Below are 20,335 nucleotides of genomic sequence, written 5' to 3' on the forward strand. Positions count from 1 at the left end.
TGCATTCTACCTGATATAGCTGACAAACAGGTTGATCCATTGCTTAACATTCATATCACTCCAGCTTTTGTATCTAAAGCAATTTCCTGCTAAGACTTCTACTTATTGTGGTATAACACTTAAATTAATAATCTGCTAAGTGATTGTAAAATTAGCATCTGCTAAGGTTGCATCTCTTTATCGTGCTTGCCTTTTTCTTACTCCGGATTCTATTTTTTATCTCTATTAATATCAAATCCGCCCTTGTATGGAATACTGTTGCCATATCTGGGGCAGATCTTCCAAAGATGCCCTTTCTCTTTTAAACAAGGTGCAAAAACAAATTGTAAATACAGTTGGACCTGCTCTTACAGCCAACCTCCAACCATTATCACATCATTTTAAAGAGCTATATATACATTTTTTATTTAGATGAATAAAAACAACTGATTAGCGGGATTTAAAGTTTCATGCTCGAAAGCAATCATCAGCCGTTAATACAAACAAAAAATGTAATCAGTTATAAAAACGTAAAAATTACTTTAGATTGAGTTCTGATGTGATAAACAAATCTAAGTAAAAAACAAATAACCGTTATAGTTTACTAGTCTCCTGTATCAAATAAAGATAATAAGAATTTTTTTGAATGCCAACACTCAGATACAACTTCGTTTTGTTTTTATTTAGTATATTTTTACCATTATGAGATAAGATAACATATTTTTAGTAGAGACAAAGGTGGCATATTTTTGTTGTTAGATTGTAAGCTTTGCAACATTTGACAATTTTCCATTTTGTTAGATTGTAAGGTTTGCAACGTTTGACAATTTTCAATTTTTAATAGGCTTTATGTCTTTTAAGCTCCATATTTTTGAGAAAATAACTTATAAGAATAGAGAGAATTAGAGAGAATAACTGATAACTTATGAGAATGTTATTATTTCTGATAAGAAAAAAAATATATACCTCTATTTTTTAATAATATTGAGCACTGTAACACATACAAGAGTCTTCGTATTATTACATCAAAATACTTAACCTCGAATCTATTTTATATATCTATATACAGGGCTTAAAATAAAGAACTTTTTTGTTGAGACAATTTGTCTGATAAATACTCAAGTTTGACAGACGTGTCTGATATAAATAAAAAATTGCGATTGAACGCCATTTCTGGCCATGCATAAAATATTTTGTTTTTACAACTTGACCACGCAATTTGTTTTGACAACTCTAGATATTTCATATGCGCTGAAAATAAAAAGAAAATTTGTAAGATAAATTATCTTACAAAAAGAAAATCTTAAAGAAATAGAAAAAATCTAATCTCAAAAAACTAAAATTTGAAAAGGAAAATATATCATGTTTTTTAAAAATTACTATACTATGCGAAATGCTTTGTAAATTGTTAAATACATAAATTATTATGTAAATATATTAAATACATAAATTATGTATTAAATAAAAGTACTAAATACATAATTAAACTTATAATAAAAATACAAAATTATTTAATACATAAATTACTATGTAAACAAATTAAATAAATAAATTATTAAGTTTACTTATTATTATATCAAACAAATTAATTATGTTTACAATAAACCCATTTTATTTAAATTATCAAAAAATTATACGTTTATATATATATATATATATATATATATATATATATATATATATATATATATATATATATATATATATATAAACGTATGTTTTTGTCTAAGTTTCTTATTAGGGGTCATTAAGTACGTCACGCAAAATTTATCGTTTGAATAGATCTTTTGTCATGCTAAAGTTATCATTTGATATGATCTTTGCTCTCTTGCCCGGATCTTTGCTCTCTTGTCAGGTTTTCCTTTCAAATCTCTTTGCTCCATTGATCTTTGCTCTCTTGCCCGGTTATTTAACATGGAGCGCTTTTTTTTAATAATATAAATTACTTTAAATCTCTGCGTAGAAGCCAATAAAGTTTTAAGTTAAGTTTACTGGAAGGATAAAGTTCATCGCAGTAAATTTATCTTTGAACTAAATCAAAACAACCAGTTAAATTACTACAGTAACTTACAGTTACTTGCACATTAAATTTACTTAATATACTCAAAGACTCGCAAAAGTTAGCCATACAAATGTTTCTCTTTGTATCTCATATGTTGATAACACATAATAAAAACTTCTAACTAAAGATTATTTTAACAAGAAATCTCGAATAGAATATGAAAAACCCAATACCATTTTTTTATATAATTTAATAATATTTTTTTTTAAAATAATTTTGCGATTGAAATTTGAAATTAAAAAAAAAATTTGAAAACTTTAAAATAATTTTAACACTCAATAATTATAAACTTAATTGTAGCGGCGCCCGAAATACCCAAAGTTAAACGTTTATCTACCTGCAGTAACAATATTAGATTTAAAACATAGTGCAAGTGAGAATAGTTTTATTTAAATCAAAGTTTTATTTAAATCAAAGACATTTTGAATAGTCTTTTTTTGTTTTTTTTGTTTCTTGAAAATAGTTTTCGCTGTTGCTCGCGCAACGGTACCGTCGCTTTAATTTTTTTCTTAAAGTCACGGTTGTGATTTCTGATTAGTTGATTTTTTTTTCTTTTATTTAAAGAATGCATGCCCAAACCACTATCCCTAAATTCAGTTAAATATTTTAATGAGTAAATATTTTTCAGTCAATGTATGTGCATCTTAAAAACTGTCTCAAAGATTTTTTATTAAAAAAAATATATATACTTATTTAAATATTTAACTGAATTTAAATAAGTTTTAATGATGACGACAACAAAAACCGATTTGCGTAGTTAATAATAATAATAATAGTTCATTTCGTGCTTTTTAGGTAAAAGTTCATCAAACTACAGTACAGGAGCATGGGGTTCAAAAAAAGTCAAAACCTTTATGTACACTCACTGCGCCTAACCCTATATCAGTCGATGTATGTAAATAATAAAAATCAATGTAACTTTCAATGTACAACAATAATAACTTTCAATAAAAAATAGTTAAAAACATTTTCTTGGTGAAGCACTCGATCCCTGATCACCGTGGAAGATAAACCAAAGGAGATACCACAACGCTAAACGCACAATGTAGAGTTGCAATTCTTTTTAAATTTCTGCAAATAAAACTTTCAAAATCAACCAATAATGTTCGCAGCTGTGACTTAAAATAAACCAATCAAACTTTACTACCATGACTTTAAGATAAAAAATTAAAGCAACAGTACCGTTGCGCCTCAATGAATAGTTTTCAATGTAGAAACATTCTATTGCAAACGTTAAACCAAAAAATAAATTATAAAAAATTCAAATTAATAAAATAAATTATTCTACTAAAGAAATTTTTTTCTAAAAAAAATAATTTAAGCGTATATTTAAACTTAAGGAAATATTTTATTAAACCAAATTTTTTTTAGTTTTTTTTATTAAACAACTTTTTTTGATTTATTAAACCAAATTTTTTCGTTTATTGAAAAACAATTTGAATGAAAACATCAACTTGAAAAACTTTCACTTTTTATTGAAAAACAATTTGAATGAAAAAATTAATTATACTTAAATTTTTGACAGTACGCTAAAATCAAGAAACAATAAATTATAAAAAACGTGGTATCTAATGTTTTTTTTCTTTGTTTGGTCAATAGATTCATAGTCTTTAGGCATGTTTTTGCGCATATATGAAATTTAAAGTTTTACGACGATATTGTTTTAATTTAGTATATATACTACTAAATTAAAACAGTATCGTCCCAACCGGGGCATTTGCCCCCTCCCCCCAATAATTTTTCAAATAAATAATTTTGAAGAAATTGACTGAAACATGACTTTAAAAAAAAAAATAGCCTTAAAACTATTTCAGGGTCTACGGGCCTGTAATATAAATAATATATATAAAACGAAGTAATTAAATAGACTTGTTCTAATTATATATAATACATATATACAACTTTATTAATTATATTATATATAATACAATTCTATTTATTTACTTTGTTTTATTTTAAACCCTTTTAAAACTTTATATGTTATAATATTATAAACTGCATTAAACAGCGTCGCGAAAATATTTTCCATTAACACAAGCTAGGGGTGAGCAAAACCGGATATCTGGAATTGACTAATTGAAATAAGCCCTAGTTAAAACTTCCAACTTAGAAGTTTGAACTAGGGGTGAGCAAAACCGGATATCAGATCCGGTTCATAAAAATCTAAATCTGATTTCAGCAAACCGGACCGGATATCCGGTTTTGCTCACCCCTAACACAAGCTATTCATATTGTTAAAAAAACTTTGCAGCTTGTGTTATTGGTGTTTTATAGCTTTTTACGTGTTTTATCGTCAGCATGAATGTATTTAAATAGTTTTCTATAACTAAATAAAGTGGTTTATATATTTTTATATTTGCGTTTTTACTTTAACTTTTTTACTTTTGCTTTTTTAAGTATCATGCTAAGTAAAAAAATTATTAAAAGTCATATCGTACTAGTATTAAATGCGTTACTTGCTTATTACATTATAACTTGATCATTACGCTATAACTGCAATATACTTTAAATTCTAACTTAATCTGTAAATTATAACAGTTTCTTACGCTATTTTAAGCTCCACCAAATGAGGAAACTATAATATAATTTTAAATATGAAAGAAATTATGTTAAAAAATAACAATTACCAACTAATGTAGAAAAAGATACAATTTTATACTAAGGACCTCGCCTCCCCTCCCCCCCTCTCCTCCTAAGCGATGCCAGTAATAAGGGGGGGGGGGGGGAATTTTTTTTTTCCGCGATTAGATTTTTTGCGTTAATTCGAGCCCTGTATAAATAAATGTAATATATTACATTTATATAAATATGTATTTTTTTATAAATCTTTTTAAACTTTTTCTAGGATTTATTTTATAAACACTTTTAATAGAGAAAATTTTTAGCGTAAAAACAAACATTAAGTAACAACTCAAACTTAATAAAGTAATAAAAAGTAGCGGTTTCTATAAGCATTAAATAGTTACTACGTTAAAATTTTTATAAAATAAATTTAAAAGGAGTTTTAAAAGCGAAAATATTTGTTTGAAATTTATAAAAACCTCGGACAAAAATTAAAATTAATACTAAACTATAAATTTAAATTAATATATAATTGCAACATTTTAATTAAATGATAAATCCAAGCTACTTAATTCATAAAAATGTAATGCTTTGGCATCTTTAAAAAAATAAACTCAAAAAAATTACACATTTTATTAATGTAGCTGTGTGTTTAACTTTAATTTTTGTTTTGTATAAAAAAAAGTTCAAAAAATAAAGTTTATATACAAAACTGAATTTATTAATAATTTTGGAACAACTAAAATAATTAGAAAATAAATGCACATAAAACATTGGTTGGACAAAATGATCAATAGATATTGTTTTTTACCGGACAAGCGCCAGACAATGTCCGACGCTTATTTCAAGCCCTGTCTATATCTATACAATTATTTGCTCTGTAAAGTTGAGCAATATACTTAAGTAGTCAACACAATGGAAAAAATAAACTTTGACTATTCAATAAAAAACATTTCAATACCTAATTTAATTAAATCAATAACGTTTCAAGACATATGCAACACTTTTCAAAATGATATGTAAAAAGACATTAAAACTATAGGTATATCTCATGAAACCCTAATACAAGCTGAAAAAACATCAAATATGTATAAACTGTCCAAAGAGGATAACAATAATCTGCTAACAAATGCTATTACCACCACCTACAAAAAAGAAAATCTAAAATTAAGAGACCATATAAACAAAGAAGGAAAACAAATTTTAACCAACCAGGAGGTATATAAAAAAATTGAAATAAACGGATCCTCTAGCTGCTTCTTCACTTTGAAAGACCACAAGGAAAACTTCGTAACAACTCATCGTGCACCTTTTAAACACTTCAAAAAATGAGGTAAGACAATTTACGTAATTTTCACAAAAATCAATTGTGAGCTTAAAAATAAACTTTTTTTGAATCAATGGTAAAGTATGCAAAATGTTGTAGGCTGGTTTAATAATATAAATATACAATGAGCACCTATACAAATTTCAAGTTTTTTAAGTTACTGATTTTTACCTTTCCATAAATGAAAACACCTTCAACAATGCTATGAATTTTGCTGATCATCATATTGCTACTAAAAGCGAAGACAAAGAACTAATAAAGAATGCAAGAAAACCCCTTATCTTCAACAACAACGAAGTATGGATTAAAAAAAGAGGCGGATTGTTCAATGTCGCAATGGGCCCATTTGTTGGTGCAGAAGTTTGCGAATTAATAGGTATTTTCATATTATATCAAATTTAACAGCATTATAACAAAGAATTCAGCTTATATTGTAACGACAGTCTTGCCATATTTAAGAAGAAAAAACGGTCAACAAATAGATAAAATCTATTATAAAAAATAACACATATTTTTTAAAGAAACGATCTTCGAATCACCATTCAATTTAATTTAAAAATTGTTAACTACCTTGATGTTACATTAAACCTAAATGATACATTCCATACAATACATACCATATTGTATATATTGACAATACATACCATATTATAAACCTGATAATCAAATAAGGTACATCCACTTTAATTCTAACCACCCTCCAAGCATAATAAAAGCAACCCCTTGCAATATTGAACAAAGATCTCTCATGTTAATTAATGAAACTGTCTTTAAATATGCTACTACTGTATGAAGAAGCTTTTAAAAAAACCAGGATACAAGACAAAGCTTACCTACCAACCACAATTAATTCCAAATCAAAATCAACAGAAAACGCATTGTAAACATAATATCATTTGGTATAGCCCTCCATTCAGCTTGAATGTCAAAACAAAAATAGGAAACTGTTTTCTAGCCCTTATTGACTTACATTTTCCAGCTGGCCACAAGCTACATAAAATATTCAACTGAAATTTTATTAAGATCAGCTACAGTTACATGCCAAAACCTTAAGTTTTGTCTTTTAAACAACCAGTGTTTGTCTAACAATATTGTCTACCAAGCAACCGTAAATTACAGTCATCATGATCATAATAAAAAAGTATACTTTGACATTTGTCATACACCATTTAAATTAAGATACAAAAACCATTTCAAATCATTTACATCAGATATAGAAGTATAGAAATGACACAGAACTCTCTAAAGAAATATGGAGCTTAAAAGACCAAAACATAAAGCCTATTATAAAATGGAAAATTGTCAAACATTGCAAACCTTTCAATCTAACAACAAAAATATGCCACCTTTGTCTCTACTAAAAATATGTTATCTTATCACATAATGGTAAAAACCTACTAAATAAAAAAAACAAAATTGTATCTGAGTGATGGCATTCAAAAAATTCTTATTATCTTTATTTGACACAGGAGACTAGTAAACTATAACAGTGTTTTGTTTTTTACTTAGATTTGTTTATCATATCAGAACTCAATCTACGGTAATTTTTACATTTTTGTAACAGTTTGTTTACGTTTTTTGTTTGTATTAACAGCTGATGATTGCCTTCGGGCATGAAACTTTAAATCCCCCTAATCAGTTATTTTTATTCATGTAAATATATATATCAGGCCTTGTTACGAGATTTTGCTGCGTAGCGAAAACGCGTAACGCATTTCTAAGTAATTCAACTCAGCAAGTATATTTTGCATTGTTAGAAGTTATATTGCATCACTCGCATCTTTTCAAGTACCGCATTGTAATTAAAGTTATTTTATTAACGCGTTAAAAATCATACAAACAGTTTGTTTTTTTCTCACAACAACAGTTACAAATATATATATATATATATATATATATATACAGTCTTTCACAGGAAGATGTGCAATCGCACACCTTTATATGACCAGGCAAATTACATTTTGCTTTGACGATTTGACCACGGCTTTTGACATATTTTTAAAATATAAAAATGTGCTATAAAAACTTAAACATATCTAAATAAAAACTTTAAAAAAGAAAAGAAAATCTTAACGAAAGAGAAAAGAAAAAAATTCTTAACTAAAGCTCTATATATATATATATATATATATATATATATATATATATATATATATATATATATATATATATATATATATATATATATATATATATAAATATATAACCCAACTAAAACAAAACTCATCAAACTAAAATGCTTTGTCTATTTAATTTATGCATTAAAAAAAATCTCATTCTTTGTTTTAACATTTGTACTTTGTTTTTTGTTTTTTTAAACATGTTTCAAAAGATAAACATTTATCATAAAAATACATAATTATATAAGTAAAAAAAAAAGACAACAGTTTATTAATACTTGATATAAAAATTCATTTTAAGTGCTTTGTTACTCCATTAAAAAGCGTTTTGATAATATAAAAGCATTTTAGATCTTATTTAATTGTAACAGCTTTCTAAAACATTTGTCTTTTTTTTTTTTTCAACAAAATTTTGTTTATCTTTTCAAATGTATTAACTTTAATTATTATTATATTAAAATTTCGTTAAAGAGACTTTCGTTGTCGTAGAATGTCATCGTTTATACAAACAATTTTTTATTTTTTAATAATGATTATTATAAAAAATGCTTTAAACAATTTATATATTATATAATTATATATTTAATTTATATATTATAAATTAAAAAAATATATACAACTGTCAATTATACTTAAAAAAACAAACCATTATCAGTAAACTGTTTAAAAAAAGCATTTTGCTGATATAATAACATTTGTTAAGAAGTTTTGATGTAATTTATTTCACTTAAGGTATAATTCAGAATATTTTTCATTCAGTGCGTTTTTAAAATATTTTTTGAAATAGCCATGGTCAAATTGTCAAAGCAAAATGTAATTTGCCTGGTCATGTAAAGACGTGCGATCGCACATCTTCCTGTGAAAGACTGATATATATATGTATATATATATATATATATATATATATAAATATATATATATATATATATATATATATATATATATATATATATATATATATATATATATATATATACATGTGTGTGTGTTTCAAGGTAAGTAATACTTTTTATCTAATGGCTATTTTTTTGTGCTATTGCATTCTGTTTGTTTTACCTATACTTTAATAAGTTTCTCATTATTGATGACTATGCTATGTGTATAAGCTTTTTAATTGTTGTTTTATTGATAACAATAAAATTATTGTGTTCCTCTGTGGGCTTTCATTTCATATTCCTCTGTAGGTTTTCCTTTCATATTTCTCTGTAGGCTTTCATTGTTCAGTCTATTTTAAGAATTGCAGATTACCTGCATCAAATTTTTTTTTTTTTTTGTTATTCACCTCCTCAAGGCTGAGACTACAGATGAGGAAGCTAATTAATAGTGGTTATAACCCTCTCTCAACTCTATAACTCCGAAACATGAGCCTTGATGAACAAGGCCTATGAGTGGAGAAACAAGTTGAGCGCGGTACAACCAGGGATGTGGTGGGGATCGAACTCAGAACCTCTTGCTTATGAAGCAAGTGCTTTACCACTACCGCATATAACAATACTAGCAAATATAACAATACTAGGTGAAATTGTTGATAATAAATTTAATAAAATTTTCAAATCAACTTCTGACACCGAGCATTTTTAATAAATCATTTTTTTATACACAAAATTAATAGTTCCACTTGCATTCTGCATCTTAAATTAATTAGCTAACTCTTGTATTTTATTATTTAAATTGTTTCCAAGAAATTTTATCAGTTGAAAAATTTTTCTGAGATGTTTGATTACAATCATAGAGAAAAAATATGTTTTAATTTAATTTATAAAACAGGGTAAATAAAAAATTCTTATTTAAAAAATTTTGGAAAAAAAAAAGTGAAATTACATATAAAAAAAAGAAAGAAAGAAAGGAAACAAAAAGCTTTTTTAAATTACTTACGATACTTGAAGATCTTGAATTTTAAGACTAGAATAATCTTTTTGCTTTTTTTCCTCAAAATCTTTCCATTCATCTTTAACCTAAAACATAGACATTTGTGTTAGCTTTTCAAAAAAAAAAGATCTATTTTAATAACAAAATTTTTATGGCCAAGTTTAATTTTTTTTTTAATTTACTTTTACAATTTTGCTCAGGATTAACCTCTATTTCTACGATTTAATTCTATAATAGAGAAAATATTCTGAATTAAAAGTAAATATTTTTATAATATATTAAACTTTTAAGAATAATCTTTATTTCCCTTTTAGTGTTCAGTTTTATGACCCTGTAATGTTTACAGCCCCCTCAAATTGAGAGGGGAGAAAAATTTATATGATCATAGTTTTTGAAAAATAAGAGATTATTGCATGAAATTTGAAATTTGTTGATGAATATAAATTTAGATAAAAATAAAGTAAAGAAAAGAAAATATTTTATAAACTCGTTGCTACCACGTTAAGGGCTGGGTGGGCCCAAAAATTAGGGTTTTTTTTGTTCCCAAGCTCTAATCACCCCATTTCTTTGCAAAACAATCTTTTTTGATATAAGCATAAACATACAAAAGTTTAGAGTTTGCACAATGCCTGTATGTGTCAAAACTCAAACATCTAAAAATTCAGTGTACACAACTATATGTGTATGTATATATATATATATATATATATATATATATATATATATATATATATATATATATATATATATATATATATATATATATATGTAAATTATGTTAGTGTATTTTAAAAATAGAGTGCTCAATGTTCTTAAAGAACAGAGCAATAATAAAAGTACCAACCATCAGGAACTCTTCCTGATGATCCAGCAATGGTGAAACTTCAAGTAGAAGAAAAAGTTAGATAAGTGCTTTTTACTAATTTTTATATATATATATATATATATATATATATATATATATATATATATATATATATATATATATATATATATATATATAAATATAAATATATATATATATATATATATATATAAATATAAATATAAATATATATATATATATATATATATATATATATATATATATATATATATATATATATATATATATGTATATATATATATAAACATTAATCTTTTTATATAGTTTTTCATTTTTATTTTTGTGCATTTCATCTGTTACAAACAACAGCCGAAGAACTAGCTATTTTACTATAAAACTTAAGGGCTTTTTTTTTTATAGTTTTAAAAACAGAGCAGTTTCCTTAGATTTTTAAAAAGAATTTCAAATAAGGTAAGCCCGCATAAATTTTATAAAATTTACTCGTATAGTAATTTTTCCAGATATAAATGTATTATTGAGAATTCCAAGCATTAGATTAATTTTATATATTCATTTGATTTATACTTGATCATAAAATATAAGATCAGTTGATAATAATGTACTCGAATCTTGTTTAACAGATGTTACCCTAAACTTATTTCTGTGGGGCATAATGAGGTCATTCATATAATAATTAAAATTTAGTAAATTGGAATTCCTTTTAACACGCATTGAGTTGCATTTGCCATATTTTTGTCCATTCTGTGATCTGATTGATACCACTTTATAGTCATTATGGAAGCATTATTATAGTTTTTAAAAACACTTTACCAGCCAGATCATTAACATATATAATATATAGAGTAGGTCCCAAAACAAAATTGGGTGGAATACAGTTCGTGACAGAAACTCAATCAAATACACCCTTTAAAATAATGCATTAGAAATGGTGCGGAAGAATTGAGTTTATAACAAAATAAGTACACAGTATATACCACTGTATAATCTTAGACAAACCTTTTACTTTAATGTGGGTGGGGCAACATGTCTTAGTCAATTATTATTATAAAAACAGCATATTCAGGACGGGAGCATGCTTTCCCTAATTTTAACTAATCAATATTAGAATTAATTTTTTTTAAACTAATAGACATAAAATGATGGTCCTTGTGACAGATTCTACCAGTAAATATCTTTTCTTTTTAAAACGCGTGCAGTTTGCCAAAGCTGCAGGTCCTGAAAAATATAAAAAATAATAATAAAATAAAAATGTAAATATAAATATTAGTTTAAAATGCAAATTCTCTTGGTGAGAAAAAGCTAAAAGTATATTTTTTTAATATACCCAAGATAAATGAAAAAAAAAAAAACTTTAAACCCAGAGTATTCTAGTGACAACCTTTCTTTAAGCACTATATTACTTTAAGGAAATTTGTAATAAATTTATTTGTTTAATATTTTTGTATTATTTCTTAAAAATAGACTACAAGTTAGGTAAATACAACAAATCCTAAAATGTTAGGGTGACATTGTTTGCTCTATTTCTCAAGACATAACTTTTATAGCAAGTAATTAGATTTCTAACCTCTATTTTTTTTTTTAAATTTGATCTTGTTTTGAAATGGCACACACAAAAATCAAAAAATCATTCGGTTCATTTCAAACTATTCACAGATAAATTTCACACATTTAACAAGTATAATATATCAATGTTTTGTTGGCATAAATGTGCCTTTTATCTAACCTCCTGGATCCAAGCAAGTATAAAACCTTTTATTCCTTCTCTTTGGTTTTAAACCAAGTCTCATTCTAATTCACATTTTTCACCTTCTTGTGTGTTGCTATATTAAACCATAATAATTTATACGGTAGTGGTGTAGTGGTAATGCGCTCGCTTCATAAGCGAGAGGTTCCGAGTTTGATCCCCACCACGTCCCTGGTAGTACTGCGCTCAACTTGTTTTTCCGCGCAGCGGCCTTGTTCGTCAAGGTTCGTGTTTCGGAGTTATAGAGTTGGGAGAGGGTTATAAACCACTATTAAGTAGCCTCCTCATCTGTAGTGGCCTTCTCGGCCTTGAGGAGGTTAATAACAAACAAAACAAAAACAAACAAAAAAATCATTTTTTAAATCTTTTTTACAATAACCTCTTTTGAGAACAAATGTCTTTTTATTATTGCAAAAAGTCAATGTTTACTTCTAAACGGAATAAGGCAGAGTTATTTTCAAAAAAGTTTTCCTCTAATTTGAGTCTTGAATTTAAGAATCTAATGCTCTTCCTGTCATTCCAGTTAACAGATTAACTCATTGTTCAACATCTAAATCACTTCAGCTTCCGATGCTGAAGTTAATTCTCAATTTTAATATTTTATGGCTTGTGGTTCACATAGTATTAACATCATAGTATTACAAAAATGTTCACCAGAATTCTCTTCAAATCTATAAACTATAAAGTGCTATATAAGTGGTTCCAATTTTTAAAAAACTTTAGAAAACACTCTCCAACTATCCAAGGATTAATCTTCTCTAATAGTATTTTCTTTTCTAATAGTATTAGTTTCTTCATATAAAAGTTTTAATATTATTAAATCATTTTTTCTAACCGCACTATTAAAAATGTTTTTGAAGGCCTACACTCTTAATTTCCAGTAACTCAGGATTACTGGAAATGAAGAGTTCTCCTGTATTTTTTTCTTCTCTACAATAATCTTTCTGACAATCTTACATCTAAAGTGGCTCTATTTGCAGACAACTTGACTTTATACTTACATCTTAACAAAAAGTGTTCACTTTTTAAATGCTTAAAACAAGCAGCCGCTCTTTAATCTGATCTCTTTTCTGTAACAGCTTAAGACTTGCAGTGGGTTGTGGATTTTAACTCTAACCAAACTCAGTTATTTACTGCAAACAACTATTGCAATAGTATATGTCGATATTCCTATATTTATGAATACCAACCCTCTCATTCTCAGACAAGGTCCAAAAGTACATTGTAAATGTAGTTGGACTTGCTTTATCTGCCAAACTCTCTCATCATTGTAAGGTTGCATCTATTTCTTTTTCCTAGAAATAATACCATGGTTGCTGCTCAAGTGAGTTGTTATCTCTAGTTCAACCAGTAAAAACTCATTCTTGCTTAGCTCCTCATTCAGCAAAGCTGCACCCTTTTACATCCAAAATCTTTATTCATCTAGTTTATTTCCTTGCACATCAACAAAATCTCAAAGCGCTCACTCATTTATATGTTTTCCTTAGTCATACAACCTACAACTTTTTAAGTCTTTAGTAAATCATTTCCTTTCTCTTTAATCCTATCTTCTATTAACTCATAACTTAACAGTGGTTGCTTTGTCAGAAGTGAATTAGTTTGAATATATATATATATATATATATATATATATATATATATATATATATATATATATATATATATATATATATATATATATATATTGTGGCATATTTATATATTTATATATGCCAGTATGTAAATATACTGGCATATATATATATATATATATATATATACATATATATATATATATATATATATATATATATATATATATATATATATATACATATATATATATATATATATATATATATATATATATATATATATATATATATATATATATATATATATATATATATATATATATATATATAAATATGCCAGTATATTTACATATACATGCCAGTATATTACATCATACATAGATATTTGCCTCTTAGTATAATAGCAGTAAAAATATAATTTAAATATGAGAATTATACAACTTATATATTATATATTTGAATACTATTATATTTGCATATGAAAATTATATACTAATTATATAAAAACTAATTATATAAAAAAACTAATTATATAAAAAACTAATTATAAAAAAACTAATTATATAAAAAAATATAAGGTTTTTTTTTTTTTGCATTTCGCTTAAATATTACTTAAATTTACCTGTTTGGATTCTGTATCAGCAGGATTTGATTCCACAACTATTTCACTAATTGATTTAACTTTTTTTGTTTTTTTTGCTTTTTTGCCTTTATCTTTCTTTGCAAAAAAATCACCTAAGGACTGTTCTTCATCACACATTTTAAAATATGAACTAACTAGATTACAAAATCGCAATGTTATTTATAGATATATGAATCAGAGACTAAAATAAACACACATGCATTTTTTTGGTTGTTATAATATAACTTATAATATAATTTTGTCAGTTAGACATAAAAGTTCTTTACATAATAGATAGCATAAAAATGATATCTGTCATGTTAACCTTAAGACAAAATATCAAGTTCTATAATTAGCATTTTTTTTTGTCAAATATAACTTATATATATAGTATTTTATTTTGCAGCATTCTATACTACTATAATTAGCATTTTATTTTGTCAAATATAACTTATATTTGACAAAATAAAATGCTTATTACAGAACATGACATTTTGTCTTATGGTTAACATGACAGATATAATTTTTATCTACTATTATGTAAACAACTTTTATGTTTAACTAACAAAAATATTTTTCTAATTTTTAATAAAATATAATTTTTAATTGTCATTGTTATTATTTTACTTTTATCTAAAATAAAAATATATATTATACTTATGTTAAACAACCAAGTCATAATGACTGCGTTTAGCCTAATTATATATATTCTTGTTTTACAGGATGAGACTATTTTAAAAATTTAATTTTTGTATTTTTTTTTAACATTGTGATTTATGAATAAATCTTGATTATCGTTTTATATTTATATATAGCTGGTTCAAACATTGTTTAGCAGCAATGGCATGTCCCTTTTTACTAATAAAGAAATTGGCCACGTTCAATAACAGTATAAACACATAGACGGTAGATAATTTATTTCTATGAAATACATTTATATTCAAAACCATCGCGACAGAACCGTGCAACGACATATACACCAAAAAAGAAGTTTTGAAGTTTTTAAATCTTTAAAAAAAGTTTTTAAGCACAACCGCAATTCTTTTATCATCATTGTACTCGAATCCAGGGGGGGGGGGTGTTTTTGTTATAAACCCCCCCCCCCCCCCTTCCCTCCACTAAATTCTAAAAAACTAAATTATCCTAGAAATTGAAAACTTTTTTTTTTTTTAGGAGACGCAAATTTGGTACAAAATTACAAAAGTATTTCAACATCAAAACCCCCCAAAAAATCCTCGATCCATCAATGGTCAATGTCACAGTAAAAATAGACTTTCAGTCTCAGTAACTTTTATTATAAACAATATAAAAACTAAGTGACTTTTTGATATAATAAAGCGTCTAAATTATGACTAAGTTTTGGAACTCAATAAATTTTTTCTTTTCATTATTATTTTATCAATATTATAAGCTATTGCGTGCTCTTTTTACTTGGTTCTGAAGGACTTTTTAGTGGCAAAGCTTTCATTGGTAAAGATTAAGTTAGAAATCTTGGTAGTTATGGTATTAGTTTTTGAGCTAGTGAAGTTGTTGGTCTTAATGTAGTTAAAATACTGCTTGATGTATTTCCAATACCTGCATTTTGCTATTGTTTTCTCTTCATTATAGGATATATACCCTAAACATAAGCATTTGTATAAAACAGCGCATGCTTTATGTTGCATTGATTATTTAGAACCACCTGATTTATAGTTATCCAGTGATTTAATTAAATGATTTAGAAATGATTGGCTATTCAAATCAGTAGTTGAATTGAAACCTATTTTACAACAGGATATTTCCTATCTCTTAAACTAGGTATATGGTTATAACCCCCGTAATTATTTATGTTGGTAAGAAAAAATTGTTAAGAAAAATCATTTTTAGGAAGAGACTTTTCTTTTCTCTCTATTACCATAATGTTTTGCAAACTTTTACATTTTGTATTGCATTACTAATACATAATCTTTTTTTTTTATCAGTACAGCTCATCAACTACAATGATATCTACAAATAATCAATTAAACAATTTTATGACACCAACAAAACTTTTAAAAGTTTTTTTTTTCATACACGGGGTGACTTTAGACAGGGCTTAAGTCACTCCGTGAATTGGGACAAAAAACCTCATCTTTTTGAGCCCCGATTATAAAAAAATTTTAAACCATTAAACTTTTAAAAGTTTTGTTGGTTTACATTTAATATATGCATGATAAGTTTTACTCCACATACTATAACTTATATAATATTTTTATTTGAAAAGTGCAGAATAGAACCTGTTATATTTGACACATCATCTAATGAACAGAGTGTTATTTCAAATATGAGCTCAGATAAGACATCTTTTATACCATCATTATTTTATCATCAGACCATCATTGTTTTATCATCAGACCATCATTGTTGAGGAATTATGTTTTTTCCGCTTAGTTATTAAATTAAGGTTTTCCACAAATTTTATAAATATAATATAATTTTTTTATATATAATAATCTATCTCGTTCCGCACGAAGGTTTGAAACATTTATGTCACAAGGGCCCAAGTTTTGGAAAAGCTTAAAAAATCAAACTTTAAAATACTTAAAGAGACTATCATTGTTTAATAGGTAAACGAAATTGCATATTCTTCATAAATTCATATAGGGCTTATTGGGGAATCTATGAAGAGAATAATTTTCGAAGTTACAAAAAAATGCCAAATCTTCTTTGGTTTGCTTCTTTAGTTATCATCACAAGTATGGTTATTTTTGAAAAATTAAATATTACAATATAAAATTTCTAATTGAAAAATTATTTTGGCTATATACTTTTATAATCTTGTATGTTTGACCATATACTTATATATTGTTATTATATATTTCACGATTAAAAATACATTTAAATATGTATATGCAGCCTTGGATTAATCTATAAGCAAAATAGGCACAAGCTTCGGGCAGCATTATGGAGTGCGGTTTCGGTGTATGATTTTTTGTAGGGGATAAATTAACAAAATGGCAACTTTGTTTAGGTTGTTTTTAAGGCATTTTTAATGAATATATTTATTTTTAAATGATTTAGTTAGTCGATTATTTGATACTTTTAAACAAAACTATATTACATTGTTAAATATTAATAAGTTTTTTTGTAGATATCAAGTAAAAAATAATAAACTTAATAAGCTTGCGGTTGGAGGGAAAAATTTCCGAAAATTAATAAACGTCTTCTCCCGTGTATTAAACACCTAGGAGGAGTAAAAGCGAGCTTCAAGCAAAAAAAGTATGAATTTTTAATACTTCAAAATTTTACGAGACGGTCTTGGTTTTGTATGTAGAGGTAGAATGGGTCTTTAAGAAAAAAATGCTTTGTACAAAAAAAGGATGGAGAGGTTAGTCTATATAGTGGTTTAGGGCGTACTCACTGGAAACATGAAAGTCCTCTACTATAATATAGTATACTTATAGTATATATTATAATTGAATATTATAATTTTTTGTAGGGAAGGGGAATGGAGCTTTTTGAGCTTGAAAGAAATCATAAACAACCTTGCAGAACTCTCTTTTTTCATTTTTAATTAAAAAATGTCATTTTATGAGCAGTAAAAACAGTTTTTATATATATATTAGGGACCTGTTAAACATTTTAGGGTTTTGAGGGAGTTCTAGAATAGTTACTAAAGTTTAGTAAAATTTTTTTTTACATTGTAAACAAACATTAGAATGGAAAAAAATATTCAATTTGATTGGTTTTAGAATTTTTTTGCATAGTGGACACCCCTTATCCTTTTTATAGAGCAATACATTTTTTTTCAAAAGACTAAAATATATAAAATTTTTTAATTTTTTAATATTGTTATCAAATTTACAATAGGAATTTTACGTACCAATTTATTAGTAATAATGCGTAGTGGTTTAATACTTTCAAAATTAGGAATTTGACAAAGCTTTTTCTTTTCTAAAGTTGCAAATAACTTGCACTCTTTATGTGGGCAGTCTGATATTGCTGTGTTTAAACGGATACTGTCTATTAAAAATTTTACTACATCCCACAAAATGTTGCTTTTCTGGATCAGGAAATACTTTGCTGATTTTAATTCAGGATGATAGAGCATGAGAAAGCAGTAACTTGATTGTGTTTATGACATTCGAGATTGTGTTTGAATAAAATAGGAAGGTGACTTAGATAAGTTTGACAATAGTTCATTTGAACTTTCTCCTCTGACTTTTATTCCAAGTAACAAGTTTGGAGCTACCAAGGGATCAAGACTAAAACCATATGAGTCATCTTTTGTAAAAGTATAGAAACCACATGGCATAGCATTTGATAAAGACTGGTTACAAAGCGATTGTTTTTTTTTTGAAAGTGATGACGAAGACAGGAACTTTTAGAACTTTAGATTTCTTTTTACCATATACGCCTAACAATGCTGGAAGTCGACTACCAGTTATTTAGTTATTTTTTTTATGTTTAGTCATAAATCTGTGTTCTGCTCAAAATTTTTTTATAACTTTATAGGAAATCTGATTTAATGATCCTAAATTTGATCCTATTAAGATCATTAGGGTACATGTTCTGAATATGAATGTTTATTTCTGCAATTTTTCTACTAAATGTTGTTGAATACTATTATTTTCATCACTTACAGATATATTGTTATTATTTATATTTGTTTTAAGAACAGCATTTTCTTTAGTAGATTTTGTAGAGACAAATTTTTTGTTTTTTGAAGTACTTGTTGAATCATTATCTAAATTAATTTTAGAAATAGCATAAATTTTTCATTCCACAACACAATTAATTTTATACTTTATTATAGTTAACTTTTTAAGATCAGGAGAAACAAGGGAAGCATTGTAAGCTTGGTTTTTTTTGACATAATCATGAACAACAATCAACAAGCAGCCATTTTTGTAAAGCGATAGCTGAGGTGGTCAAATAACGATGAAGGTTTTACACTTGACTTTAATAAAACTTTGTAACAATATGACTCAAAAGGAATTTTAAATAAGTTTAAACTGTACCAAAATGCCTAACTGGCCATGTTTTATCTACAAGTGGCACCTTACATGAGTTACGTATTAGCCATCTTATACAACCGTTTTTTTTTATTCAAAGTATCATCCATCGTTTTTAAATTAAAAAAAGATTTCATATAATATTTTGTTATAACTGTTTGATTCATTTATCCCCAATAAAGATGGCACCGAAATCTCATACCCACCCATGTACGAAAGTCCCTAATAGATGGGATTTTTTTTAACTCTTTTTTTACATATCAAATAAGTCAATATCCTACTATCCATACTATATGAAATATTAATTACTGCTTTAAATCTCACCATTTAATTCAGGGTATAATGCAAATTATCTATGGTCTCATCTACATTACATCTATTACCGCCCTTTTTTTTTAGTTTTTTATAATTTTTTTTTGTTCTTTCTTTAAATGTTTTACAATATTAGTCGTTTTATAATTATAATAATTTCAATAATATAATAGAATGATTAAAAGATTAATTAAGTTTGTAAGAGGAAGAACGCGGAATCTCGTTGAAGACCTTAAGGTCTTGTCATCGAGAACCGCTTTGATTTTCATCTGCGTCGTTACATTTATTGTGTTAAATATATATCCTCATTGAAAGTAAAAATAAATAAACATAAAAGATATATA

General features: G+C 25.9%; 1 protein-coding gene across 1 annotated transcript in view; it reads right to left on the reverse strand.

Annotated features, from left to right (window-relative positions):
• LOC100214446 (protein CDV3 homolog B) overlaps positions 1-14,889 on the reverse strand; it is a 31,009-nt gene extending 16,120 nt beyond the window's left edge. Inside the window, exons 1-2 of the mRNA XM_065810620.1 lie at positions 14,707-14,889; positions 9,926-10,005 (exon numbers count right to left, since the gene is read on the reverse strand). Coding sequence (XP_065666692.1) covers positions 9,926-10,005; positions 14,707-14,844 — 218 coding nt within the window. The 5' untranslated portion in view covers positions 14,845-14,889. The remainder of the gene's footprint in view (positions 1-9,925; positions 10,006-14,706) is intronic.
• Positions 14,890-20,335: the final 5,446 nt, after the last annotated feature.

Source organism: Hydra vulgaris, chromosome 11 (assembly GCF_038396675.1).
Source record: "Hydra vulgaris chromosome 11, alternate assembly HydraT2T_AEP".
Lineage (NCBI taxonomy): Eukaryota > Metazoa > Cnidaria > Hydrozoa > Anthoathecata > Hydridae > Hydra > Hydra vulgaris.